Here is a 27,989-nt window from a genome sequence, read left to right on the forward strand (position 1 = left end):
AACCTTAACCATGCTTCTTTAAAGTTCCCGATCTCTGCCTCAACCGCCAGGAAACGTTTCTCAGGAAAGCCCAGCTCAGTGTGAGAGCCTAAGGAACACCCGGTGCACTTCCGGAAAGGCCTGCTCACCTTGGTCAGCGCAAAGGCCACTGTCCCATCGTCCTCTGTGGAAAGGTCGAGCAGCTTCTGGTAAAATGCTTCGTCATACGGCCCATCGATCTGCAATGCTTTCCTGAAGGGAAGGGACAGAAATAAGATGCCACAGACACAGGGACTGTTTCTTAAACTGCTAACAGCTCAGCAACCACACCTCTGGCTCAAAGGGCTCCTCCTCCTCTAAGTCTACACTTTGCCCTGAAGACCCTGGAAGACCAGAGCCTGGGAGCTGAGCTGAACACGTCCTGATCCTAATACACGGTGTCCAGTCAGAGCCCACGTGAAGGGAGAGTGGGAGGCAGGTGCCGCCTGCCGCCCCGCCTGTTTGGACCCAGCCACCCCGACTGGTGGGCACAGGGAAGCCTGAGGCAGAGGCTGCCGGGCAGACAGGCTGCTGCTGTGGAGCAGCACTGCCCCCTGCAGCTCAGCCTGACTCAGGACCCAGAGCCGCGGCTGTGGACTGTCCAACCCCCAGGACGTGCTGCTTTTCCAGAAACTGACCCCACAGCACCATCCCGGGGCGGGCCTGCATCTGAAGGGACGGAGGGAAGGCCGCTTGGTCAGCCTCCTGGGAGCCCTGCGCTGTCCTCCACTGGAGAACCCTAACCCTCACCCCATCTCACCCTCAGAGCTGCACAGGGGTCCCACCTGGACCCAGAGGGGCAGGGGTACCACAGGCCACGCCTCACCTCTGCTCAGGAAACTCCTCCAGGTACCGCTCAACCCGTCGGTACAGAGGGTAGAGGCCTTCGATGTCCAGCAGGTCCAACATCTGCACCTGAAGGGTTTGGTACAGAAGACAGCCCTTCGGCAACCCCGAGTGCTCCAGGCTGCTTTTTCCTACCAAGAACATCCGGGGAAAAGGAGGGTTACTGCCAAGGACTGATGCCGGCAGCAGGCACAGACTGCCCGCTTCAGAGGTGCTGGGGCTGCAGGCATGTGCACAGGGCCAGGTGACCCACATCTTGCGCTGTGCCTCTCTTCCCTTGCAGCGTCCGTCAGCTCCATCACACCAACCCAGAGCTGTTTAGAGAGATGGCTCTCAGATAAGGCACAACATTTAAAGTGACCATGTTAACAGCCCCAAATGTGAGAGAGCGTGTCTGTGGAGCCCCGACCCACAGCCCACGTGGAGAAGAGGTGGCACGTGGAGGGTGGTGGTTTAGGTTGTGCCTGGCTGACCTCACTGCTAACAGTCACCCACAGCCCCACCAGAGCTCAGACCGCAGCAAAACCGCAGTTTCCTCTTCCTAGTCAGCTCCTCATGCCACAGACCTGAGCTGCTGGCGGATGACACAGGGGCAAACGAGGAGCGTGGGGACGCTCAGGACAAAAATTCAAGCTAGCCACCTGGAAGCCCAGAGGCCACCGAGTCACAGCCAGCTCCTGGTGAGTCTGTGAGGAACAGGCCCTCGAGCAGGGAGCGTCCAGAGCCAGGGGCCCTGCACCTGCTGGCCCTGCACCCTCCCCTCCCCCTGCAAAGGACCTGCACTGTGGGGCTCCAACATCTGTGCCTGCGAACAGGCCGAGGAAGCCTGCCCCAGGTTCACAAAGAGGATGGATCAGGAGGACGTGGAGAAAGCACTCAGCAAACACTGACACGGTGGACAGTGATGTAGGGAAGATCTGGGCTGCCATGTATACACCCACGGCGGAGATGAGAAGGGAGCCTCCCCACTTAGGGCGCAGAGGCAGGGAGGCTGGCTCTGGGGAGGCCTGTGGGGCCCAGGCTGCTCCTGCAGAAGCTCCGGGAGACCAGGCAGCACCCCATCAGGCAACGCCGGGCTCTGCCCACCTGCCAGCCTACCTTGGTGACGCAGGCTCCTGCTGAAGGGGCTGGCTTCACAGACACAAGGCCCTGGGGACCCAGGCCCCAACTTCAGGGCACTTGCCCGGCCCTTGTCCGAGCCACTGAGCAGCACCCGTGTGATGACGCGCACCAGCTCCCGGATCACGGCCCTTGCGCAGTGGGGCCCGCTGGCCAGGCCGTTGGACGGGTAGAAGAACGGCTTCAGGTGATGTGCCAGCTCCCGCCAGTCAACTGCGGGGCTGCGGGCATCTTTGCAGCCATAAATCAGCTCCCCATTCTGCAGGAAAGAAACAGGACAGGCAGGCAAAGGGACCGAACATCAACCAGTGCCCATTGGGGCCTGCACACAGTGCTGTGGTGGTGGGGAGCCCACTCTCACGCACCCTGTCACGGACCAAAAGGCAAGTCCCACTGAAAGGTAGGATAGAAGAAAAGCTCTAAAAACGGGAGACCAGAGTCCTGAACTGAAGTACAAACCCTCAGGCCAGACACAGAGCGCACTGGCCACCGGGACTGCAGAGGCAAGGACGCTGTCTCCTGAGACACTGTCCGTCCGGCCTGAGCAGAGGAACTGCAAGGCAGTGTAGATGCTGTGGATGGCCAGTTCTGCAGAGCTTTGTCCTCTGCGAAAGGCTGGGCCAGGTCCCGCCAGGGTGGGTGTGAAACCCTCGCCATTGAGGCCATCCTGCCTTCTAAACCAAGTCCAGCAAAGAAACCCCTGTGGTACCGGTGTTCACAGGCTGCCGGCAGGAACCCCCCGTGGGCCTAGGCCAGCTGTGGGCAAACTACGGCCCGTGGGTCGGATCCGGCCCGTTTGAAATGAATAAAACTAAAAAAAAAAAAAAAAGACCGTACCCTTTTATGTAATGATGTTTACTTTGAATTTATATTAGTTCACACAAACACTCCATCCATGCTTTTGTTCCGGCCCTCCGGTCCAGTTTAAGAACCCATTGTGGCCCTCGAGTCAAAAAGTTTGCCCACCCCTGGCCTAGGCCATGACTTTTACGGGGTCTACACCAAGCATGTCAAACCACAGCCCACGGCTGCATGCGGCCCACAACGAATACTTTTGCGGCCCAGCCAATTTAATGGTATGTAAGAAACGTTTTAATAAGAATTTCGTGACTTAATTTTTACAATATCCTGTTATACATAATTATTAATAACAAACTACAACGTTTGCTAATGACTGATTACTATAATTGTGTTGCATTAATTTCCCTTACACAGCTTACGCGCAGACGCACCATTTCTCTCCACTAATACTAGCAGCGAATATTTTAGCAGCCGATGGCCACATCATTAGTCTTGGACTGACTTGTTTGGTGTGTGCAACAGGAAACATTTCACTTTTGGAGAACCAGAAAAATAGGTTTATTTGTGTCACGCTTATTAATTTGTGCAGTTATTCAGTATCTGGTAAGTTAATGTTCAAGAAAAAATATTATTATTAAAATATTCAGTTATTTTATGCAAACGATGACTCATTTATTTCAGCCCTTTGTATTCAGCATGTCTCTATCGAAATAAACCTACATTTCTATGAAAACTGAAGCTTTTGTTTTTTTGCGGCCCGCATACACCTAAACCTTCTTTATTTGGCCTGTGTTAGCCTTTGAGTTTGACATGCTTGGTCTATGGCAGGAGTGGGCAAACTTTTTGACTCGAGGGCCACAATGGGTTCTTAAACTGGACCGGAGGGCCGGAACAAAAGCATGGATGGAGTGTTTGTGTGAACTAATATAAATTCAAAGTAAACATCATTACATAAAAGGGTATGGTCTTTTTTTTTTTTTAGTTTTATTCATTTCAAACGGGCCGAATCCGGCCCACGGGCCATAGTTTGCCCACGGCTGGTCTATGGTGTCTGGTGAAAAGGCCCTAAGAGAACCCTGGTTCCCACCCCCTGAGCAGCAGCCAATCCCACGGGAGTGGAACCTCTTGCCTCGTTTCCTTGCCTGTGAGAAGGTGTGACTAACAGCCTGCAGGATGTGCCCAAAGGCCCATCTCCCTTGATATTCACACCCTGAGGTTCTCTCCACTTTACAGAGGTCCATGTGACCAACAGCATAGGGCAGAGTGGCAGCGTGTCCAGCTATAGTCTTTCATAGGTCAGGGATGAAAGGTGCCTGGCTTGCACTGTGGCTCTCTTCTTGGGTCACAGCAGCGTGGTTGAAGCCCCGGGAGCTCAGACTGGCTCAGCCAGGGTTTCGCTGGGAGCAGCCTCAGGAGAGACCCTGAGCCAGAGCCGCCCCCGCTGCCCTCCCCGGCAGAGCTGAGGTGTGAGTGCCTGTCATGCAGCAGCAGGGCATATCGACAGGACATTCCTGCTCTGCCCCAGGTGGCCAAGTCAACCCATAGGTATGCAGACAGGTGTGCCTCCCTCAGCAAAGTCCTGGGAACCAACGCGATGCAGCTTCCCCGGGAGGCCTTGCTGGCACTGCCAGAGCTCAGTGGGTGTCCAAGGTGATGGGGACACAACAGAGGCCACCACCAGCCAAGGCCAGGGAAGCCATAAGAGATACCTTTGAGATGGGCCTTTTGCGGAGCAGGGTGGGCCAGGCAAAGGGCAGGCAGCAGTTCCCAGGAGGAAAACAGGCCAAGAGGATGTGCTGAGCTGGCACCAGGGGGCCGGGACCGAGCCTGAGGCCCAGTGCGAGGCCCAGTGCGGTGGAAGCCCTCCTCTCCCAGCACCTGAGTCGGAGCGCAGGGAGTTTTCCCCCACAGACACAGCTGCTCAAGGACCGCATGTGGCTTTTGGAGGAGAGCCACAAACTCAGGCTCCATGTCACCCCACAGGTCCCCCAAACTTTCACAAGTGACCAGTGTTGGGGTTGGACAGAGCCACAGTCATGGAGTCTACGAACAACATGCGGACGAACACGAACAGTAGGATGGCGGTGCCGAGTGTGGCCAGGAAACTGCTCCATACCGGGAGCAGCGCGGCACGGAAGGCGAGACCTGCAGACCTCAGCTTGCTCAGGAGAAGTGATGGCACCTGGGCCGGGTCAGGGTGGCTCACTGGTTGAGCGCTGACCCATGAGCAAGAGGTCACAGGGTCCATTCCCCATCAGGGCACACGCCTGGGTTGCGGGCTCGATCCCCAGGAGCGTGCAGGAGGCAGCCGATCAATGTTTCTCTCTCATCCATGTTTCTCTCTATCTAAAGTCAATAAAAACATAAAATTTAAAAAAAGTGACGGCACTTGAGAAAACGAACTGCATTGCTCCAGATGTTATTTTTAAAAGCCATGCTGTGTACCTTCTCTTAATCCATCCCTTTTGAGACAATTCTCCCAAACTCTAGATTTTTTTCGTGCTGATGCCAACAGAAGCAGCAGATGGCCCAGGTCTGAGGCCCAGCCTGGGGCGCAGGGCAGGACAAGCTGTCCGGGCCCAGCTGGCAGGGCAGCCAGAAAGGCCACCTCAGACAGAATGCCAGCCTGACCACAGGTTCCAGATAAGTCCCCCGATGGAAAGAAATCTATCTTCGAATTCAAACATAGAGTTCCTCAAGTCCTTATAAGAATTAAACACACAAACTGACTTTGGGGGTCTCCCTTTTCCAGGTTTGGGAAGGCAGATGCCAGCCAGGCCTCAGAGGCACCCAGGCCTATCCTCACCCCAGACCCAGGTCGGGGCTGATTAGAGCCCAGGCACCTGGGTCAGGGAGCCTACACCCTGGGGGTGAGGCTGCACCTGGGATGCTCTTGGAAGGCCCACCCTGTGTGTCCGCCCGACTGGGAGCAGAGCAGGATGCACTGCTCAGCCCGGCATGGCGGGCTCCACTGTGGGAGAGCCACAGCACAGAAGCACCTCTTACCTTAAATATCTTCAAGTTGTTCTGTGCCTCCTGCAACAAGCTTTTCAAGGCAAAGTACATTCTCTGCTTATTTCTAAAACGGAAAGGATGATGCGCAGGGTCAGCAGAAGGCCTTGCAGTCCCTGCCTGGGGCCAAGCTGTGGCTGGGGCACCTGGTGCACAGGCTGCGGGTCTCCACTCTCAGGGGAGGAGCACCTTGTCTCCACCCGCTTGGCAAAGCACCCCCATGACCCCTCACAGGATACCCCCAACCCCTCACAGGACACCCCCATGACTCCTCACAGAACACCCCCAACCACCCCACCTGCAGGGAAGATGGCACTAGGGGCAAAGACGGTCTCTTACCCCGAGTAGAGATCGAGGGGACAGTATTTACTGATCTGCTTCCACTTCCCAGTTGCCACCTGTGAAGAAACCACACGTGTCCATGATGGGACTGAGAGCAGCACTGAGGTGACTTTAGCACAAGCCCAAGCGGCTGAGATGATAAGAGTCCCAGCAGGTATCACCACCTCGGGGACACACCCTCACTAGCTGGGGTGGGTGCTTGGCCCTCTTCTGAGGTTCCCATGTGGCTGCCGGCCCAGCCTCTACATGAGCAGGAAGCAGCAGCAAGCACCTTTTTAAAGTGACATGGCCAAATCTGGTAACCAGATAAATAAATCTTTAAAATTATAATATCCAGGTGTGGTTCATAGCAAAAAAGAAGAAAAATTTTCATCTTCAAAAAAGAAGAAAAATTGGCACAACCTTTTTAAAGGCCAATTGCTGGTTTCCATCAAAATTTAAAAGGTGGGCCCGGCTGGTGCAGCTCAGTGATTGAGTGTCCACCCATGAACCAAGAGGTCACCAGATCGATTCCCAGTCAGGGCACATGCCCGGGTTTTGGGCTTGATTCTCAGGAGGGAGTGTGTAGGAGGCAGCTGATCAATCATTCTCTCTCATCACTGATGTTTCTATCTCTCTCCTCCTTGTCCCTTCCTTTCTCTAAAATCAATAAAAACATATTTTAAAAAAATTAAAAGGTGGGTATCCTGACTTGGCAAATCTACAAGGAATCACAGGTACAAGGATGTTCACTGCTATATCAATAAGAGCAAGACCTAGAAACAACTACGTAAATCATAGTACACTAGAGGCCCGGTGCACAAATATTTGTGCACTCGGGGGGGAGGGGTCCCTCAGCCCGGCCTGTGCCCTCTCGCAGTCTGGGACCCCTCAGGGGATGACCACCTGATGGCTTAGGCCCGATCCCCCAGGGAGCGGGCCTAAGCTGTCAGTCAGACATCCCTCTGGCAGCCCGGGAGCCCTCAGGGGATGTCCACTTGCCAGTGAGGAGTAGGCCTAAGCTGCAGTCGGACATCCTTAGCGCTGCTGAGGAGGCAGGAGAGGCTCCCACCACCACCACTGTACTGGCAGCCATCAGCCTCTCTTGTGGCTGAGCAGAGCTCCCCCTGTGGGAGCGCACTGACCACCAGGGGGCAGCTCCTGCATTGAGCATCTGCCCCCTGGTGGTCAATATGTGTCATAATGTCATAGAGACCAGTCATTCTCAGTCGTTCTGCTGTTAGGGTCAATTTGCATATTACTCTTTTATTATATAGGAGTGCCTGGCCAGCCTGGGTGAGGGGCTGATGGCTGTTTGCAGGCTGGCCACAACCCCCAGCCACCCAAGCTCCCAGTGGAGGCTGGCTGGAAGCAGGTATCTGGGATTTGTTTATCTTCTATAATTGAAACTTTGTTGCCTTTAGTGGAGGCCACAGCTGGCTCAGGGCTGGAGGGAAGCTTGGCTTCCTCCATCGCCTGGGCAACCAAGCCTCCTGCTTGCTCCAGCTCCATGGCTGCCGGCCACCATCTTGGGTGGGTTACTTTGCATATAGTTGCTCTGATTGGCTGGTGGGTGTGGCTTAGGGCATAGCAAAGGTACAGTCAATTAGCATCTTTGTCTTTTATTAGTGTAGACTAGAGGCCCGGTGCACAAAAATTTGTGCACTCGGGGGGAGGGGGGGGGTCCCTCAGTCCGGCCTGTGCCCACTCACAGTCTGGGACCCCTCGGGAGATAACGACCTGCTGGCTTAGGCCTGCTCCCGGGTGGCAGAGGGCAGGCCTAATCCCTAGGTGCAGCCCCTGGTCGGGCTCAGAGCAGGGCCAATTGGGGAGTTGGGGCGCCGTCCTCTGTCATGCACAGAGCAGGGCGGATCGGGAGGTTGAGATGCCACCCTCAGTTACGCTCAGGGTAGGGCCGATTGGGGGGTTGGGGCACTGCCCCCTGTCACACTCAAGGCAGGGTCGATCGGGAGATTGCGGCACCACCCCCTGTCACACACAGAGCAGGGCCCATCAGAGGGGTTGGGGCTCCGTACCCTGTCACGCACAGAGCAGGGCCAATCAGGGGGTTGGGGCGCTGACCCCTGTCACGCACAGAGCAGGGCCCATCAGGGGGTTGGGGAGCTCCCCCCTGTCACGCACAGAGCAGAGCGGATCAGGGGGTTGGGGCGCTGCCACTGTCACACTCAGGGCAGGGCCGATGGGGAGGTTATGGCTCTACCCCGTCACACACAGAGCAGGGCCTGTGGGGGGAGGGGCTTTGGGGCGCCACACCCTATCACCCACAGAGCAGGGCCGATCAGGGGGTTGGGGCACTGCCACTGTCACACTCAGGGCAGGGCCGATGGGGAGGTTATGGCTCTACCCCGTCACACAGAGAGCAGGGCCTGTGAGGGGGTTTGGGGCGCTGCACCCTGTCACACACAGAGCAGGGCCGATCAGGGGGTTGGGGCACCGCACCCTGTCACACACAGAGCCGCATGGCGATCAAGGGGTTTGGGCGCTGCCCCCTGTCACACTGATCCCGGTGCCGGAGGCCTCTCAGCTCCGCTGACCCCGGTGCTGGGAGGCCTCGCGGCTCTGCTGATCCCGGTGCTGGGAGGCATATTACCCTTTTTACTATATAGGATAGAGGCCTGGTGCACGGGTGGGTGCCGGCTGGTTTGCCCTGAAGGGTGTCCTGGATCAGGGTGCAGGTCCCCACTGGGGTGCCTGGCCAGTCTGGGTGAGGGGCTGAGGGCTGTTTTCAGGCTGGTGGGTGACTGAAGCTCCCAACTGCTCCTTTTTTTCTTTTTCTTTTTTATTCTGGGCCAGCTTTAGCTCTGGCTCCAGCTCTGAGGCCTCTGCTGCTGAAAGCAGGTATCTGGTTTGTTTGGGTTCTATAATCGAAACACTGTATCAACTCCAGCTCTGAGATACTGGCTGGCTGAAAGCAGGTTTCTGGGGTTTTGTTTAGCTTCTATTTTTGTAACAATGTTTCAAACTGCAAGCTCAGAGGCGGGCAAGGCAGGCAGGGAACGTTGGTTTCCTCCGTCACTGAAGCAAGCAAGCCTCATGTTAGCTTCAAGCTGCCTGGCTGCCGGCCGCCATCTTGGCTGGCAGTTAATTTGCATATCTCACTGATTAGCCAATGGGAAGGGTAGCGGATGTACGCCAATTACCATGTTTCTCTTTTATTAGATAGGATGTGCTCTCATGGGCCAGGACATGGCAGGACACATGTTCAGTGAAGGAATGAGTAAATGATATGCAGCCACCAACAGAAAGAGGTAGAACTAAAAATCACCAAATTTATTCAAGGCAAAAAGCAACTTGCAGAACAAAGCATATCCTATCACTTACTTAATAAAAAAAAAACAAAAAACAGCCCTAGCTGGTTTGGCTCAGTGGATAGAGCATCAGCCTGTGGACGGAAGGCTCCAGGGTTCAATTTTGGTCAAGGGCACATGCCCAGGTTGCCAGATCGATCCCCAGTAGGGGGTGTACAGGAGGCAGCTGATAGATGATTCTCTCTCATCATTGATGTTTCTATCTCTCTGCCCCTCTCCCTTCCTCTCTGAAATCAATAAAAATATATTTAAAAAGAGAGAGAATAAAAAGGATATATGTAGGGATTAAAAATGGCGGTGGATTAAGTGGAAGCTCACAGACATGCTCCCAGGACCAAACTGGAAATACTACTAAAATACAGAAAAACTTCCTGAATAATCAACTGAAGACCAGCTGGAGAGAACCCTGATAACCAAGGACAGAAAGTGGAGACACACAGAGACTGGCAGGAGGGGCGGAGGCACAAAAGGGCTGGCCGGGCACCCACAGATAGCTGCTGAAGGTCTGGAGAGATCTCAGCTGGGGGAGGGGTTGCCACTGAGAACTCTGGTGTCTAATCCCTAAGCTAGGCTCCCCAGTAGAGAGCACCAGAACTGAGAAAGGTGCTCACATAACATCTGATTGTGAAAAGTAGCAGGGTTGCTGTGTGCCAGGGAGAGACGGCTAGAAATGCAAAGACCCTCTTAAAGGGCCAGTGCACAAAATCCCATGTGCAGCCACTCACCTTGGGCTCTGGCAGAGGAAGGACAGAGTGAACTGGAGCTGAGCAGAAGCCAGGGTTGCAGGCTATTTGGCTAGACCTCAGAAGGTAGACACCTTAGTTTCCTGTACTGAGTCATTCCCTCATGCTGTGGAGGTCATCTTTCCCACACAGACATTTGCTATCCAGGTGTTTTGTGCCTGAGGGTTGGGAGGGGGGGAGACAGTTGGCCCACCCTATTGGAAAGCCCCTTGCCCCACCCTGTGGAGTTTCTGAGGCTCATTAAGAGACTGAGAATAACAATTAGCCTACAGGCAGAAGCAGTTGTCCCACCCTGTTGGAAAACCTTTCACCCAAACTGTGGACAATTGCCTGAGGCTACTCAAGATTGAATCCAATCAGTTTGCAGACAGAGGTGGTTCTCTAGAGGCTTTGAGTCTTTGAATGATCTAATTAGTCAAAACAGCAGTTTGGTCTCCACCACAGACACCATCCCAGACTACTCAGGAAAGCAAAAGCCAGCAGGATCCCAAGTGCCTGCAGGTGACACCAGCAGGACCAGCTCCGTGGGGAAGGAAGTACAGCTCAGAACAGGGTCAACCAAGGTGTGAGGCTCAAGGCAGACCCAGCCTCTGGGCTAAGGAGTCCCCGACCACTGGACAGGTGGCAGGAAGAGATTGGGGTTGAAACTGGAAGCTAGTCAGAGAGGAGATCCCTCCCACAAACAGGACATCAACAATGAAGTCCCAATTACAGGAGAGCCCAAACAATGCACACAAGGAGCATTCCTAGAGCATCCAGCTCAGTTGAACAAAGAGACTACACCACTGGACCCCTTAAGACACCTTCTATGTAAGCCCATCCCACAGACTGAGAGGCATAGCGGTTCTATCTAGTACATAGGAGCAAATATAAAGAGACAGCTAAAATGGGGAGACAAAGAAACAACCCCAAGTGAAAGAAAAGAAGGAATCGCCAGAAAAAGAACTAAACAAGATGGAGGCAAGAAACCTACCAGAAATTGAGTTCAAAGCAATGGTTATAAAGATGCTTAAGGAACTTAGTGCAAATTACAACAGCATGAGAAGGGAAATAGAGTCCAAGAACCAGACAGAAATGAATAATGATATATCTTATGTGAAGAACGCCCTGGAATGGATTAAAAGCAGATTGGATGAAGCAGGGAAAGGGATCAGCAATTTGGAATACAGGCAGAAATGAATACCCATTAGAGCAGTAAATAGAAAAAAGAATCAAAAAGCAGGAAGATAGCTTAAGGGAGCTCTGAGACACCATGAAACATAAAAGCATCCACATTATAGGACTGCCAGAAGGGAAAGAATGTGAGCAAGGAACAGAGAACCTGTTTAAAGAAATAATGACAGAAAATTTCCCCAGCATGGTGAAGGAAAATGTCATACAAGTTCAGGAGGCACGGAGAGTCCCAATCAAGATGAATCCAAAGAGACCCACACCTAGACACATCATAATTAAAATGGCAAATGTTAGCCCTACCAGTTTGGCTCAGTGGATAGAGTATTGGCCTGCGAACTGAAGGGTCCCAAGTTCAATTCTGGTCAAGGGCACATACCTCATTGCAGGCTCCACCCCGGCCTGGGCCCTGCTTGGGGCACATGCAGGAGGCAGCCAATTGATGTGTTTATCTCACATCAATATTCCTCTCTGTCTTTCCCTCTCTCTTCCACTCTCTCTAAAAATCAATGGAAAAATATCCTGAGGTAAGGACTAAAAAATAATAAAATGGCAAATGTTAAAGACAAAGAAAGAATTTTAAAGGCAGCAAGAGAGAGAGAAAATTACATACAAAGGAGTTCCCATTAGAACTGACTTCTCAAGAGAAACACTTCAGGCCAGAAGGGAGTGACATGAAGTACTCGAAGAAATGAAAAGCAATGACCTAAATCTAAGACTACTGTATCCAGCGAGGCTATCATATAAAATTGAAGGTGAAATAAAAACTTTCCACACAATAAGATGTTAAAGGAGTACATTACCACCAAATCAGCAATTCAAGAAATGTTAAAGGGACTGCTTTAAGAAGAAGAAAAGGAGAGAGAGGGTCATAGGCATAAAGAAAATAAAAATGGCAATAAATAAATACCTACCAATAATAACCTTAAATGTAAATGGATTAATTGCTCAACTCAAAAAAACATAGGGTGACTGAATGGATAAGAAAACATGACCCATATACGTGCTGTCTATGAGACACTCACCTCAGAACAAAAAAGATACACACAGACTGAAAATGAAGGGCTAGAAAAATATATTCCATGCAAATGGAAAGGGAAAAAAAGCTGGAGTAGTAATACTCATATCGGACAAAGCAGGCCACTTCATTGTACTAAACAAAATGATTCAATAAGAAAATAGAACCCTTATATACATATATGCATCCAATATAGGAGCACTGAAGTACATTAAAAAACTCTTGATGGACCTTAAGGGAGAGACTGACAGCAATACAGTCATAGTTGGGGACTTTAACACCACAATGACTTCACTGGATAGATCTTCAAGACAAAAAATTAACAAGCAAACAGAGGCCTTAAATAACACACTAGATCAGATGGATCTAACCAATATTTACAGAACATTTCACCCATTCACAAATTCAAGAAGATTGATATAATACCAAGCATCTTCTCAGATCACAGTGGCATGAAGTTAGAAATCAACTACAATAACAAAACTCAAAAACACTCAAATACATGGAAGCTAAATGGCATGTTATTAAACAATGAATGGGTTACCAATGAGATCAAGCAAGAAATTAAAAACTTCCTGGAAACAAATGAAAATGAACACACAAGCACTCAAAACCTATGGGACATAGCGAAAGCAGTGCTGAAACGGAAGTTCATAGCACTACAGGCCTACCTCAAGAAACAACAAAAAGGACTAATAAACTATCTAGCCCAGGGGTGGGCAAACTTTTTGACTCGAGGGCCACAATGGGTTCTTAAACTGGAGCGGAGGGCCGGAACAAAAGCATGGATGGAGTGTTTGTGTGAACTAATATAAATTCAAAGTAAACATCATTACATAAAAGGGTACAGTCATTTTTTTCAATAGTTTTATTCATTTCAAACGGGCCATAGTTTGCCCACGGCTGATCTAGCCCAACACCTAAATGTAGAAGAAAGAGAACAGCAAGAAAAGCCCAGAAGAAGTAGAAGGAAGGAAATAATAAAGATCAGAGCAGAAATAAATGACACAAAGACTAAAAAAAAAAAGTCCAAAATATCAATAAATCCAAGAGCTGGTTTTTAAAAAAGATAAACAAGATTGATGAACCCCTAGCTAGACTCATCAAGAAACAAAGAGAGAGGAACCAAATAAATAAAATCAGAGATGAAAGAGGTGATATAACAACAGACACCACGGAAATACAAAGGATTGTAAGAAAATACTATGAACAACTATATGCCCACGAACTGGACAACCTGGGTGAAATGGACAAATTCTTAGAAACATACAATCTTCCAAAACTCAATCAGGAAGAATCAGAAAACCTGAGTAGGCCAATGACAACAGATGAAATTGAAGCAGTAATTTAAAAACTTCCAGCAAACAAAAGTCCCTGACTGGATGGATTTACAGGAGAATTTATGAAACATCCAAAGAAGAACTAACACCTATACACCTCAAACCATTACAAAAAATCCAAGAGGAAGCAACATTTCTAAGCTCTCTCTCGTTTTTAAAAAAATATATTTTTATTGGTTTCAGAGAGGAAGGGAGAGAGAGCGAGAGATAGAAACATCCATGATGAGAGAGAATCATGGTGGATCGCTGCCTCCTACAAGTCCCCCACTGGGGATCAAGCCCACAACCCGGGCATGTGCACTTGACTGGAATCGAACTTGGGACCTTTCAGTTCGCAGGCTGACGCTCTATCCACAGAGCCAAACCGGAGAGCAAAAAAAAATCCAAGCTCTTTTTACGAAGCCAGCATTATCCTAATTCCAAAACCAGATAAAGATACTACAAAGAAAGAAAATTACAGGCCAATATCCCTGATGAACACAGATGCTAAAATCCTAAACAAAATATTAGCAAATTGGATTCAGCAATATTTTAAAAAGATCACACACCATGACTAAGTGGGATTTATTCCAGGGATGCAAGGCTAGTACAGTATTTGCAAATCAATAACTGTGATATATCACATAACAAATTGAAAGATAAAAACCACATGATCATATCAATAGATGCAGAAAAAACATTCAACAAAATACAGCACCCTTTTTTGATAAAAACTCTCAGGAAAGTGGAAATAGAGGGATCATACTTCAACATAATAAAGGCCATAAATGACAAACATACAGTAAACATAATACTAAAATGGGCAAAAAAACTAAAACCATTTCCCCTAAGAACAGGAACAAGTCAGGAATGTCCGCTTCCACCACTTTCATTCAACATAGTACTGGAAGTCCTAGCCACAGCAATCAGACAAGGAGGCCAGATAAAAGGTATCCAAATTGGAAAGGAAGAAATAAAACTATAATTATTCACAGATGGCATGACATTATACATAGAAAACCTTAAAGACTCTACCAAGAAACTACTAAACTTAATAAATGAACTCGGCAAGGTAGCAGGATACAAAATCAATATCCACAAATCGATGGCATTTTCATATACCAATAATGAACGCTCAAAAAGAGAAACTAAAAAAGCAACCCCATTTACCATTGCAACAAAAAAGATACCTAGGAATAAACTTAACCAAGAATGTAAAAGACCTGTACTTGGAAAACTACAGGGACATTGAAAAAATAAAGAGGAAAATATAAACAAGTGGAAGAATATAGCATGTTCATGGATTGGAAGAATTAACATCATTAAAATATCTATACTACCCAAGAAATCTACAGATTCAACACAATCCTTACCAAAATACCAATGGCATACTTCATAGAACAAATACTCCAAAAATTTGTATGGAACCAGAAAGACCCCAAATAACTGCAGCAATCTTGAGAAAGAAGAACAAAGTAGGCGGGATCACAATACTGGATATCAAACTATACTACAAAGCCATTATAACCAAAACAGCCTGGTACTGGCACAAGAACAGGCATATAGACTAATGGGTCAGACCTCAGAAATTGACCCATGCCATTACAATCAACTAATATTTGACAAAGGAGGCAAGAACATACAATGGAGTAAAGACAGTCTCTTCAATAAATGGTGTTGGGAAAACTGGACAGACACATGCAAAAAGATGAAACTAGCCCACCAACTTACACCATACACAAGAATAAACTCAAGGTGGAAAAAAGACTTAAGTGTAAGACATGAAACCATAAAAATCTTAGAGGAGAACATAGGCAGTAAAATCTCAGACATCTTATGCAGTAATATGTTTACAGATATATCTAGGGCAGTGGTTCTCAACCTTCTGGCCCTTTAAATACAGTTCCTCATGTTGTGACCCAACCATAAAATTATTTTCATTGCTACTTCATAACTGTAATGTTGCTACTGTTATGAATTGTAATGTAAATATCTGATATGCAGGATGGTCTTAGGCCACCCCTGTGAAAGGGTTGTTCAACCGCCAAAGGGGTTGCAACCCACAGGTTGAGAACCGCTGTCCTAGGGCAAAGGAAACTAAGGAAAAAATAAACAAATGGGACTACATCAAAATAAAAAAGGTTCAGCACAGCAAAAGAAACCGCCATCATATTGAAAAGGAAACCCACTGAATGTGAGAACATATTTGCTAATGATACATACGATAAGGGGTTAATATCCAAAATATATAAAGTACTCATACAACTCAACAAAAAGAAAAAAAACAATCCAAATTAAAAAATGGGCAAAATACTTGAATAGACATTTCTCCAAAGAGGACATACAAATGGCCGAGAGACACATGTAAAAATGCTCAGTCATGCCGAACTGGTTTGGCTCAGTGGATAGAGCATTGGCCTGTGGACTGAAAGGTCCCGGGTTCAATTCCGGTCAAGGGCATGTACCTTGGTTGCGGGCACATCCCCAGTGAGGGGCGTGCAGGAGGCAGCTGATCGATCTCTCTCATCGATGTTTCTAACTCTCTATCCCTCTCCCTTCTTCTCTGTAAAAAAATCAATAAAATATATTTAAAAAGAAAAAATGCTCAGTCACTAAAATCATCAGACAAATGCAAACTAAAACTAGAATGAGATTTCACCTCACACATGTCAGAATGGCTATTATAAAAAATCCAACAAACAACAAGTGCTGGGGAGGATGTGGAGAAAAGGGAACCCTCGTGCACTGCTGGTGGGAATGCAGACTGGTGCAGCCACTGTGGAAAACAGTATGGAGTTTCCTCAAAAAATTAAAAATGGTACTTCTGTTTGACCCAGTGATCCCACTTCTGGGAATATATCCTAAAGACCCCAAAACACCAAACAGAAAGAATGTATGCACCCCTATGTTCATAGCAGCATTATTTACAATAGCTAAGATTTGGAAACAGCCCAAGTGCCCATCAGTAGATAAATGGATAAAAAAGCTGTGGGACATTTACACCATGGAATACTATGCAGCTCTAAAAAAGAGGGATCTCCTACCCTTTGGAACTGCATGGAGGGACCTGGAGAGTATTATGCTAAGTGAAATAAACCAATCTGAGAAAGCCAAACATCACATGATCTCACTTATTTGTGGAATCTAATGAACAAAATGAATTGACCGACAAAATAAGACCTGAAGCAGGGAGGCATAGAACAGACTGTCATACCTCGATGTGGGGCTAGAGGGACGAGAAGAGATAAACCAAAGAACTTATATACTTACTAGTGTCCCGGTGCATGGATTTATACATACTGAAGGAAATTAATTAGAAAAAATATTTTAATATTGCTATTAAACCTTTCTCAATAACAGAAGTGTCAACCAAATTCAAGACTGACAATGACAGATCAAAACACACGCGTGTGAATGGTGTCAGTGAGAGCTTTAGATGTACCCCACATGCGCAAGTCAATTTAGCCTTTTATATATGCAGAATGAACTTGCTTAATTAGACCTGCTTTCTGATATAGCTAAACTTTATCCAGCCCAGTGAAGCACCCCAACTTCTCTTTCAGATAATTGTCAGCAACACAGCAGTAAATATCAACATGAAGCAATTATTGTAGATCACGCAGGGAGAACAAAGGGTAAAATATTTAACAGCAGCAGTGTTTGACTATATTCTGTGCAGTAACAAAACCTGAAGTCATTTTCAAGTTCCTCCATTTTTTACTTCTTTTCAGTTGGGTCAAGTTTCTAAATCTCTGTTTTCTGGCTAATGAAAAGAATATAGGATTCTACCAAGTCTCCTATCTGCCTACTCCAGGACTTTTGTGAGAATCAAATGAGATGAGGCACGTGAAAACGCTTCACAGATATTTGGTTAAAGTGTAAAATGTTTGCACCTGGCTATAAAGCAAGTCATGTTCCTGGAACATGACTCCTGAAGAAACTCCAAGGAGGCTAGTTGCTAGGGAGAGGGAGCTGGGCATTGCTACGTGACGTCATTACCCAGTGCCCACAGCGACCGTTTCTGGGCTGGGCTGTGGGCCGCATTTTGTGCCATGGGTCTCGGCAGTGTTGGCTGCGATTTGGTGGGGTGTTGCTCTGGGGTGGTGGTGGGGCCTGTGTCCCACTTGGGGGAAGCCAAGTGTTGGTTTGTCAGCGCCAGGTCCATGGTGCTGTTTATTTTTAAATGGCCAGTGTGCGTCATGGCAGCTCCTGCGTTGAACATATGCCCCATGGTGGTCAGTGTGCGTCATAGCGACCAGTTGGAGGGAAGGACAGAGACGTAGCCTTTTATATATACAGATATGCATACCCCATGGACACGGGCAATAGGGTGGTGAAGACCTGGGGTTGGGTAGGGACTGGGAGGAGAGGGATGGGAGGGGGAATGGGAAATATCTGTAATAATATCAACAATATAAAATACATTTAAAAATGAAAAAAAAGGGATATGTTTCACATACTTATACAATATGCAAAGAAAAACCCTTAAGGCTGCACAACAAACAATCCTTAAGGATTATTTAAGTGAAAAAAAGCAATTAGCAGAACAATTGCACATGGCAAGACCCTGTATTTGCGTTAGAAATGAGTATACAGGCACATGTGAGCACAGATATGTATAAAGATGGCATCACCTCACTTCCACTGCATAATGTTTATTTTTGTCGGCACAGGAAGAAGTCGGGAAGGATGTACAAACTGATAACATGAGTTACCTCTGAGAAAGTAGGTGACTTAATTCATACAATTCCATATTTTATCAGTTAAATGAGCAGGTATTAAGTCAGTAGAAACAGTGGAGTAAGAACCTCTGGAAATTCTCTCCCCGATAGGAGCAATGAGAAAACTGCAAAACTGTCAGAATCAATTAAAATTTTTGTAACTCTGAAAATTAACCAGTCTTGCAACAATCTAGGGAGCATTTACTCAAGAAATACAGCCAAATCTAAGTAAGAACTGTGAGCTTTGTGGCACTTTAATGTCCTATTCCCCCCCCCCCCCCCCCCCCCCCCGTCTAGTTCCAAGGGAACCCTGGAAACCAGCAGTCCTGGTGAAAACAGAAGCCTGGCAGCCTGCAGAGGGCGAGACGGGGCCAGAGAATGCGCAGGCAATTACCTCACCAATCAATCTCTTGGTGTGCTGTGCTCACTGACCTGTCTCAGAGCTTACTAGGCACCAAAGGGGCACTGTTTCCCAGGGGCACTTATGAAAACGATTCAGAGGCAATTGTTTCAACCTCATAGCTGCCTGCAATGGGGAATAACAGTTGTGGCAAACAACAGGCTAAACCTGAAGCTAAACAGAAAAAACTGAGGGGTGAGATGTGCACAGGGTGTAAAAACTCCAGCACATCTTGGGACATCTAGATGGCCAGGCACAGGCTCTGCTAAGACCTGCAAAAGGCCCTCACCTCCTGCCGATCAGAGGCTCTGAAAGCGAAAGCTAAGGCAAAGTTGCAGCTCTCCTGCTGAGGGTTGAAAGCAGGCCTCAGCACACACACAGAGCCTCTTGCCAAAAACTGAGAATCTTACTGGTTCCAGGCATTTAAGAAAATCTTTCCAAACCATTAGCTGCCTGCTAAGCTAACTGAGCAGAGACTTCAGAAGCTACACACAAGAAAAATGCAGACTTCTCAGAATCTATATACACCGAGTGGCCAGATTATTATGACCACCTAACGTTTATAGGCAAATAAGCTATAATTCGCGCTGAAGTTGCTAGAGGGCCAGATCATTATAAACGTCTAAATAGCAGAACATACCTAAGTATCGTTGCTGATCAAGTTCATCCTATCATGTTGCTGGCGTATCCCAATGGAGATGGCTTCTTCCAACAAGACAATGCGCCATGCCACGGTGCTCGTATTGTGCAGACTGGTCTCAAGAACATGAGGGAGATTTACCTTGCTTAGGTGGCCCCCACAATCACCAGATCTCAATCCAATTGAGCATTTGTGGGACGAAGTTAAAAGAGCCATCAGGCAGCTGGTTCCACAGCCATCAAATCTCACAGAACTGGACAGTGCTATTCATCAGGCATGGTGTCAGATTCCTCGCATCACCTTTCAACATCTTGTGGAGTCAATGCCAAGAAGAATCGCCGCAGTATTGAAGACAAAAGGTGGCCCAACGAAGTACTGATGGGGTGGTCATAATAATCTGGCCACTCAGTGTATATAAAAGCCTAAGCGACAGTTGGTTCGACCAGTCAACTGGTTGCTATGACGCACACTGACCACCAGGGGGCAGGCGCTCAATGCAGCAACTGCCCCCTGGTGGTCAGTGTGTTCCCTCAGCGGGAGCGCCGCTCAGCTGACAGATGGATGCCAGACGCAGGGCTCATGCTGGCTGCTGCAGCCCAGAGACTGCAGCAGACCAGCAGCGAGCCTACCGAGCGGCAGGGCTGGCAGGCGCAGCAGGGCCGGGATGAGCAGGAGTGGCAGGCAGGAGCGGCAGGCAGCATTGGACTGCTGGTTTCGGCCTGATTCCCACAGGCCATGCTGTGGGACCCCACCAGTGCATGAATCCGTACACCGGGCCTTTAGTTAGCATAGAAAAGTCACTGAAAAAGCAATAACAATTACAACAAGCAGCAATAAGAAATCCTAGAGAGGTTGTAGAATTTGATTTCTACAGTGGCTACATTATATTACTTAAAATGCCCATGGTCAGCAAATCATTACAAGATATACAAAGAAACAAGAAAGTATGATCCATACCTTCAGGGCATAAAGCAATCCATGGCTGTCCCTGAGGAAGCTCAGATATTGGACTGACTTATACGACATTAAATCAGCTACCTTAACTGCCCTACAGCTAAAGTAAACAAGGAAAACAGGGTCTTATCTATCGGAGAATAACAACAGAGATAGAATTTTAAAAAGGAACCAGACAGAAATTCTGTAGTTGAAAAGAACAAAAATGAACAAGTCATTAGAGGGCTTAACAACAGATCTGAGTGGGGGAAAGATAAATCTCAGAGATGACACCTAGACCTGCATAAAAAACTGTCCAGTGACCATAACAAGAGACTGGATCTGTAATAAAAAACCTACTGACAAAGGAAACCTCAGGACCAGATGGCTTCCCTAGTGAATTCTACCATGTGTGTAACCCCAACACTCAAACTCTTCCAAAAAATGGAAGAGTGGAGAGAAGGAGACCCTTCCCAACCCATTTCCATGGAGCCAGTTACTACCCTGTACCAAACCCAGACAAGGACATCATTAAAAAATGAAAAACTATACACCAATATTCCTTAAGAAAAAATCCTTGACCAAAACGGACAAATCAAATTCAGCAGCATATTAAAGGGATTATCTTCCTACAATCATGTGGAATTTATCCAAGACATAAAAGAGTGGTTCAACATATGAAAATCAATGTAATTCACTATGTTAACAGAAGAAAACACCTCATGATCATTTCAATATAGGACAAGTACTTGACAAAATTCACCATCCTTTCAAGCAGCACTCAAAATGAACATCTGTATCAAACTCACAGTGAACATTACATAGAATGTGGAAAAGTGAAAGTGTCCCCCCGAAGATAGGGTGTCCACTCTTGCTCCTTCTACACCATATTGTACTGCAAGTTCTAACCAGGACAATTAGGGAAGAAAAACAAAAAGCATCAGGTTGGAAAGAAAGAACCAGAACTATCTCTATTTGCAAGTGATCTGACCATGTATACAGAAAATCCTAAGAAACCATCAAAAAATGTTAGTGCAAATAAACAAGTTCATCAAAGGGTGACAGGATAAAAGGTCATTGCACAGCACACCGCAGGCTCTCACTCTGGGTGAGCTTTCGTTCCCAGGGTCCCATCTTGAGTTCTGTGGTGCTCCGGAGCAGCTGAGCCTCTGGGGCCTCCCTGCCCTGGATGCAGTTCTGCAAGGCTCTCCATCCCCGCCCTGAGGCGGCAGGTCTCCGATGTTCTCATTCCTGGAGAACCACCTATGGCTCACTCCAGCTTTCCAATGAGTCTGCATACACTTAATGTCCTGTATTAAACTTTTCTACTTTGAATTGTTTCTATTTTCCACTGAACACTAAAAAATATACAACAGAAGGTTGTCAGGCCAGTGATGATCAAGACTGATTTTTTTTCTGACTGACCGGGTGTTAAGTGTAAATAAGCCAAACAGAAGAAAGTCCAACCTCTGCCTTGGCTTTGGGGGAGTTGGACCAGGAATTGCTCCAATGGAAGGGAACAGCAGAAAGGCTTCAGAAGAGGGAGTCAGAAACTGGCTGCACAGAGGGCTCACTAGCCTTGGCGTTCTATCTCCGTTCTTTCAGATGATGCCCCTGAGGCCCAGCTTCACTCCACTCCCTGCCCTCTGTTAGAACTTGGGCAGCTGCTACAGTCTAAGAAGAGCTGTGCACATCGCATCTGCCACCAGCTGTGCTGTTCACAGGGAAGAGGGGAAATGCCAGCTACGACAGTGCCCTGCACCAGCCAGGATGGGGGGCACAGGATGAACAGGTGGTGGATACCACTCTTGTCATTGTGCACAAAAGAAATAAGCCTCTTTTCCTTAAAAAATATCAATTTGCAAAAACCAATTGCATTTCTCACCTCACATTCATTAAGATGGCTACTATCAAAAACAGAAAATAGCGCCCTAATCAGTTTGGCTCAGTGGATAGAGCGTTGGCCTGCGGACTCAAGGGTCCCAGGTTCAATTCCGGTCAAGGGCATGTACCTTGGTTGTGGGCACATCCCCAGGAGGGAGTGTGCAGAAGGCAGCTGATCGATGTTTCTCTCTCATCGATGTTTCTAACTCTCTATTCCTCTCCCTTCCTCTCTGTAAAAAATCAATAAAATATATATTTTTTAAAATAGCGAGGATGTGGGGAAACGTGCTGTGGTGGAATGTGAACTGGAACAGCTCTATGAACCACAGAGTGTGGTTCCTCATCATTAAAAACAGATTTACCATATGACCTAGTAATTCTTACTTCTGGGTATTTACTCACAAAACGGAAAGCAGGGTCTCCAGAGCTATCTGTACACTCTTATTCATAGCAGCATCACTGACAACAGCCCAAGTTCAGTGGATTATTCAGCTCCAAAAGGAAGGGAACTCTGAGACAGGCCACAGCACCAAGGAACCTGGAGGACGTTATGCTGAGTTAAAGTGAACCCGTCACAAAGACAAACACTGTCTCCTTCCACACGTACGAGGTGCCAACAGCAGTCAAATTCATAAAGGTAAAAACTGCAGTGGTGGTTCTAGGGGTGAGAAGAGGACATGTGGGGCTGTTTAATGGGTATAGTTTCAGTTTTGCAGGATGAATAAAGGTCTGGAGATGGCTGCACAACAATGTGGATATACTTAATGCTAGCAAACTATAATGGTTAAGATGGCAATATTACCCAAGTGATCCACAGATTCCTGCCATTTCTATCAAAATTCCAAGTCATGTTTTGAAAAACTAAAAAATCCAATCCTCACATTCATACGTAATTGTAAAGGGCACCAAATAACCCAAACAATCTTGAAAAAGAACAAAGCCAGAGGATTAACACTTCCTCATTTCAAAACCTACTACAAAGCTACAGCAATCAAAGAATGGTACCAGCATAAGGACAGACATATAAACCAATAAAATGACTAGAGAGCCAGAAATAATCTATCACATATATGGCCAAAAGATCTCCAATAAGGGTGCCAAGTCCATTCAATGGAAAAAGAACAGTCTTTTCAACAAAGGGTGCTGGGAAAACTGGACATGCACATGCACAAGAATGACGTTGGATTCTTACCTAACACCATATACAAAAATTAACTCAAAGTGCTCTTCCTCTGGGGAGCAGCCCCTCTCACTCCCTTCTCCCTCTTCTCTCCCCTCTCCTTCCCCGACAGGCAGGCATCTCCTAAACCTAAAGGAACCCACGAGGCTTGCAACCTGGGGAGCAATGGGCAGCAGCCCTCATCCCAGGCTCACCCCTGAACCTGCTCGCACGGCCCGCTTTTCTCTGCCTTCCCAGAGACCTAAGACAGCCCAGCCTGGCTCTCCTGTTGCTGCTTCAATGCTAAGTCCTTTCTTTCTCCTTTTTAAAAAAATATATTTTTACGGATTTCAGAGAGGAAAGGGGAGAGCTAGAAACATCAATGATGAGAGAGAATCATTGACCATATGCTAAGCCCTTTCTTGTTTTACTGTCCTCAGCTTTAATAAATGCTCCCTCATAGTAAAAAACACACACAAAAATTAACGCATAATGGATCAAAGACCTAATCATAAGAGCTAAAACTATAAAACTCTTAGAAGAAAATAGGAGAAAAGCTTCATGATCTTGTGTTAGGCAATGATTTTTTAGATATGATACCAAGAGCACAGGCAACAAAAGAAAAAGTAGACAAAATAGACTTTACCAAATTTTAAACTTTGTGCATCAAAGGATACTATCAACAGAGTAGCACTGGCCGTTTTGGCTCAGTGGATAGAGCATCAGCCTATGGGCTGATGGGTCCCAGGTTCGATTCTGGTCAAGGGCACATGCTCGGGTTGCAGGCTCGGTTTCCAGTAGGGGGCGTGCAGGAGGCAGCCGATCAATGATTCTCATCATTGATGTTTCTATCTCTCCCTCTCCTTTCCTCTCTGAAATCAATAAAAACAATATTAAAAAGAAAAACGAGTAAAAGGCAACGACAGAAGAGGAAAAAATATTTGCAAATCACATCTATAATAATGAAAGCATAATATGCTAATTAGACCGGACAGCCGAACAACCTTCCAGACGTCTTTCCAGATGTCCTTCTGGACGACCTTCCAGACAAAGCTGGTGCTGCGAGGGCTGAGCCCCTTGCGTGAATTTTGTGCATCGGGACTCTAGTATAATACATAAGGAACATGTAAACTCCACAACAGAAAAACCCAATTCAAAATGGGCAAAGAACTTGAATAGATATTTCTCCAAAGAAGATAGTCAAATGACACAATAAGCACATGAAAAGATGCTGACCATCACTGTTAGAAAAACACAAATGAAAACTACAATGAGCTACCACTGCACACTCACCACAAACAAGAACAATCAGGGCTGGCAGGGACATGGAGAAATTAGAACACTCATACATTGCTGATGGGAATATCACATAGTGCAATGGCTGGGGAAAACAGTGTGGTGTTTTCTCAAAAAGTTAAACATAGAACTTCCCTAAGACCCGGTAATTCCACTCCAAGGAATCTACCCTGTGGAGAGCAGCTACAGCGTTTGAACAAGTTCAAGCCTGGGACTAATGAGAGGGCACAATCCTCTTGTGGCAAAGCCATGTGCAAGTCCCAGCACAATTACAGCCAAAGACTATAGTTTGTAAGCTTGAACCTATGGTCTGCACCTGTGGTCCCACTGTGGCTGAGTGATGTGGGCTTGAGAGAGTTCAGGTGCATGTAATTGGGTAGATCGAAACCGCAAGAATGTTGTAAACATCTTGACCACGCCCTTACTTTGCCTTGTGGAATGTGGCTATAAAATAAAGACTCTGCTTGCAGGCCGTGGTGCTGTCGCTAGCTCTCCATCAGAGAGGACACTGTCCCACCCAGACCCAGCTTTTTTCTCTTATCTGTCTTTTCTCAATCCTTCACCACTCCCTCAGGCTCACTGAACCTGTCTGTGCTGGCGTGGCACATATGGCGCCAAACGTGGGGCTGAGTATGGGGAACAGGGGCCTGAGCTCAGGCTCACCCATGGCCATGCCGACTTGGCACACTGCCCAAGGAAACTGAAAACAGGATTCAAAGAAACACATGTACATGCATATTCATAGCAACATTATTCACAATAACCAAAAGGTGGAAAGAAGTCACATGTTCATCAACAGATGAGTAGATGGACAAAATGTTCCCAGACAATGGAATATTAATCAGCCACAAGAGGAATGAAGTGCTGATACATGCTACTATATGGATGGACTCAATATAATTATACTAAGTGGGAAAAGACAGTTGCAAAAGGCACACATTGTATGACTGTCCAGAACACGCAAATCCAGACACATAGGAGGTTGACAGGAGTTGGCAGGACAGGGGACTGGACAGGGACTGCTCCTGGGGACAGAATTTCTTTTTGAAGTGATGAAAATGTTCCGGAATTAGGTAGTGGTGATGGTTGAAAAACTTTGTGAATATACTAAAATATACTCAATCTATACACTTTAAAAGGGTGAATCTTAGGGCAAAAAAATTTTATCTCAATTTAAAATGAACAACAAAAAGGTGAGGTAAATAATAAGCATCTACAATTTCTTTGACTCTTTTGAAAACTCTGGGTGGTCACTGCAGGCCGGCGCCCTCCCAGCAGCGCTGCAGGCGGGTGGGCTGGCTAGTGCTCACCTTGAGGTGCTGGTGCATACAGTAGCGGCACACCTTGTGCTTCATCTCGTGCGTCACGGCACTGGAGGAAGGAATAAACCCACATTTTGGCTGCAAAATAAGTAAGAAAATCTGCTTAGGGAGAAATCGCATACCTTTAAGCCAGTGGTTCTCAACCTTCCTAATGCTGCGACCCTTTAATACAATTCCTCATGTTGTGGTGACCCCCCAATTTCACTGTTACAAATTGAACATAATTAAATCACAAAAACAATATGTAATTATATATGTGTTTTCTGATGGTCTTAGGCGACCCCTGTGAAAGGGTTGTTCGACCCCCAAAAGGGTTGCGACCCACAGGTTGAGAACCGCTGCTTTAAGCAGACATAGAACTACAAGGCAACTTTGGGAGCAGCAGCCGTGTTGGACAGAACTGTCCCCAAAGCTGCTTTTCTCTCCAGCCCCTGATGCTTCTCTTGTCGTATCATCTAAACATCTCTTTGCTGCTTGAGTCAGAACTCTCACTGGTCCTCAGTTGCTGGACTGAAAAGCACAACACAGAGTCGCTTTGTGTTTTCGACAAACGAGACTGGAAAGATGCTGTGAGTGCTCCCAGCTCCAAGAAGCAGGACCTCTGACAAGAAGTCATGAACAGGAAGGGCCCATCTGATGGCTGCTAGGCTCCCAAAACGTCTGGAACCCCGGGTGCCTTTTGAAACCCCTGGTTTCTGGGCACGTACAACAAGTAAGACCTGCATTTAGCACGTGGCCCTGGAGAGCTGCCATGTCTCTGTGAGGCCAAGACACTCACCCTCTGGGGAAGCAGGTCTGCAGTCCCCACTAAGGACAGGGGTTGTGAGTGCTCAGGGTCAAGGGTGTGACCCGGAAATCACCACCAAAGAGGTTTGGAAAAAGGAGACAAACAATGGCTTGGGACATCCGGGAAGCTTCCTGAGGAAGACCTGAGCAGACCCCTGGACACTGGGCAGCAGAATGAAGCCAGGGGCCTGGCCCTTATCCGGCAATCACTTCCTCCAATAGACGTGCAACACCCCTTGTCCCCAGCTCAGGACTCCTGGCCACGACAAACCGAGGGAGGTTTCACATGAGCACGACAGAAGCAAAGGAACAGAGTGCCCTCCAGTCTGAAGGGCAGCCCTCAAGCTGACCCCCTGGAACACAGCATGCAGTGTCACCACAGGGCCCACAGGGCATGGCAGAGGGAGTGGTCAGGGGGGCCTAGCGAGCTGCACCTTCCAAAGCAAACGGGAGGGTGGAATCCAAAGCACTTCTGCTGGTGGCTGTCGGCCAGGGCCTGTCCTGCTGTCTCTCCTTCGCAACACCTGGGAACAGGCCTGAATCTGGGGGCCTGGGGAGCCATGTCCCTTGGGCTGGCCGGTGGGAGAAACCAGAGCAGGTGGCACCATGGAAGGAGCGGGAAGCAGACGGAGTCTCTAGGACAGTGGTTCTCAACCTGTGGGTCGCGACCCCTTGGGCGGTCGAACGACCCTTTCACAGGGGTCCCTAAGACCATCCTGCATATCAGATATTTACATGACGATTCATAACAGTAGCGACATGACAGTTATGAAGTAGCAACGAAAATAATGTTATGGTTGGGTCACAACATGAGGAACTGTACTTAAAGGGCCAGAAGGTGGAGCACCACTGCTCTAGGAGGTGCTGGGCCTGAGAAGGGCTGTGGGGCCGTGGAGACAGCAGGAGCTTCAGTGGAAAGGTGTGCTCTGGCAGGTGCCCTGGACTCACAACTTGAACCCACCTTTCCCTTCTCCCCACACCACTCCCGTTTACAAAACTTCACCTTGATCTCTACACACAGAATCGGCCGGTGCTCGGCAAAATGGTACGTCTGAAGTCTGGCTAAATTGGGAAGGCACAGAGCATAACCACTGAGAGTGTCCAGGTCCTTGTCACAGCGAGATTCTAGAAGACAGAGGGGAAATACCTGAG

The 27,989-nt window shown here is 47.6% G+C and overlaps 1 protein-coding gene across 2 annotated transcripts in view; it reads right to left on the reverse strand.

Annotated features, from left to right (window-relative positions):
• Positions 1-27,989, reverse strand: part of IPPK (inositol-pentakisphosphate 2-kinase) — a 72,316-nt gene that overhangs the window by 29,079 nt on the left and 15,248 nt on the right. Inside the window, exons 5-11 of one of the 2 annotated variants that reach the window (XM_081103205.1) lie at positions 27,841-27,962; positions 26,040-26,129; positions 6,136-6,194; positions 5,791-5,863; positions 1,963-2,242; positions 845-995; positions 129-231 (exon numbers count right to left, since the gene is read on the reverse strand). In XM_081103205.1, coding sequence (XP_080959331.1) covers positions 129-231; positions 845-995; positions 1,963-2,242; positions 5,791-5,863; positions 6,136-6,194; positions 26,040-26,129; positions 27,841-27,962 — 878 coding nt within the window. The remainder of the gene's footprint in view (positions 1-128; positions 232-844; positions 996-1,962; positions 2,243-5,790; positions 5,864-6,135; positions 6,195-26,039; positions 26,130-27,840; positions 27,963-27,989) is intronic. The other variant, XM_081103206.1, reaches the window with a different exon arrangement.

Source organism: Myotis nattereri, assembly GCF_964212035.1.
Source record: "Myotis nattereri genome assembly, chromosome: 12".
NCBI lineage: Eukaryota > Metazoa > Chordata > Mammalia > Chiroptera > Vespertilionidae > Myotis > Myotis nattereri.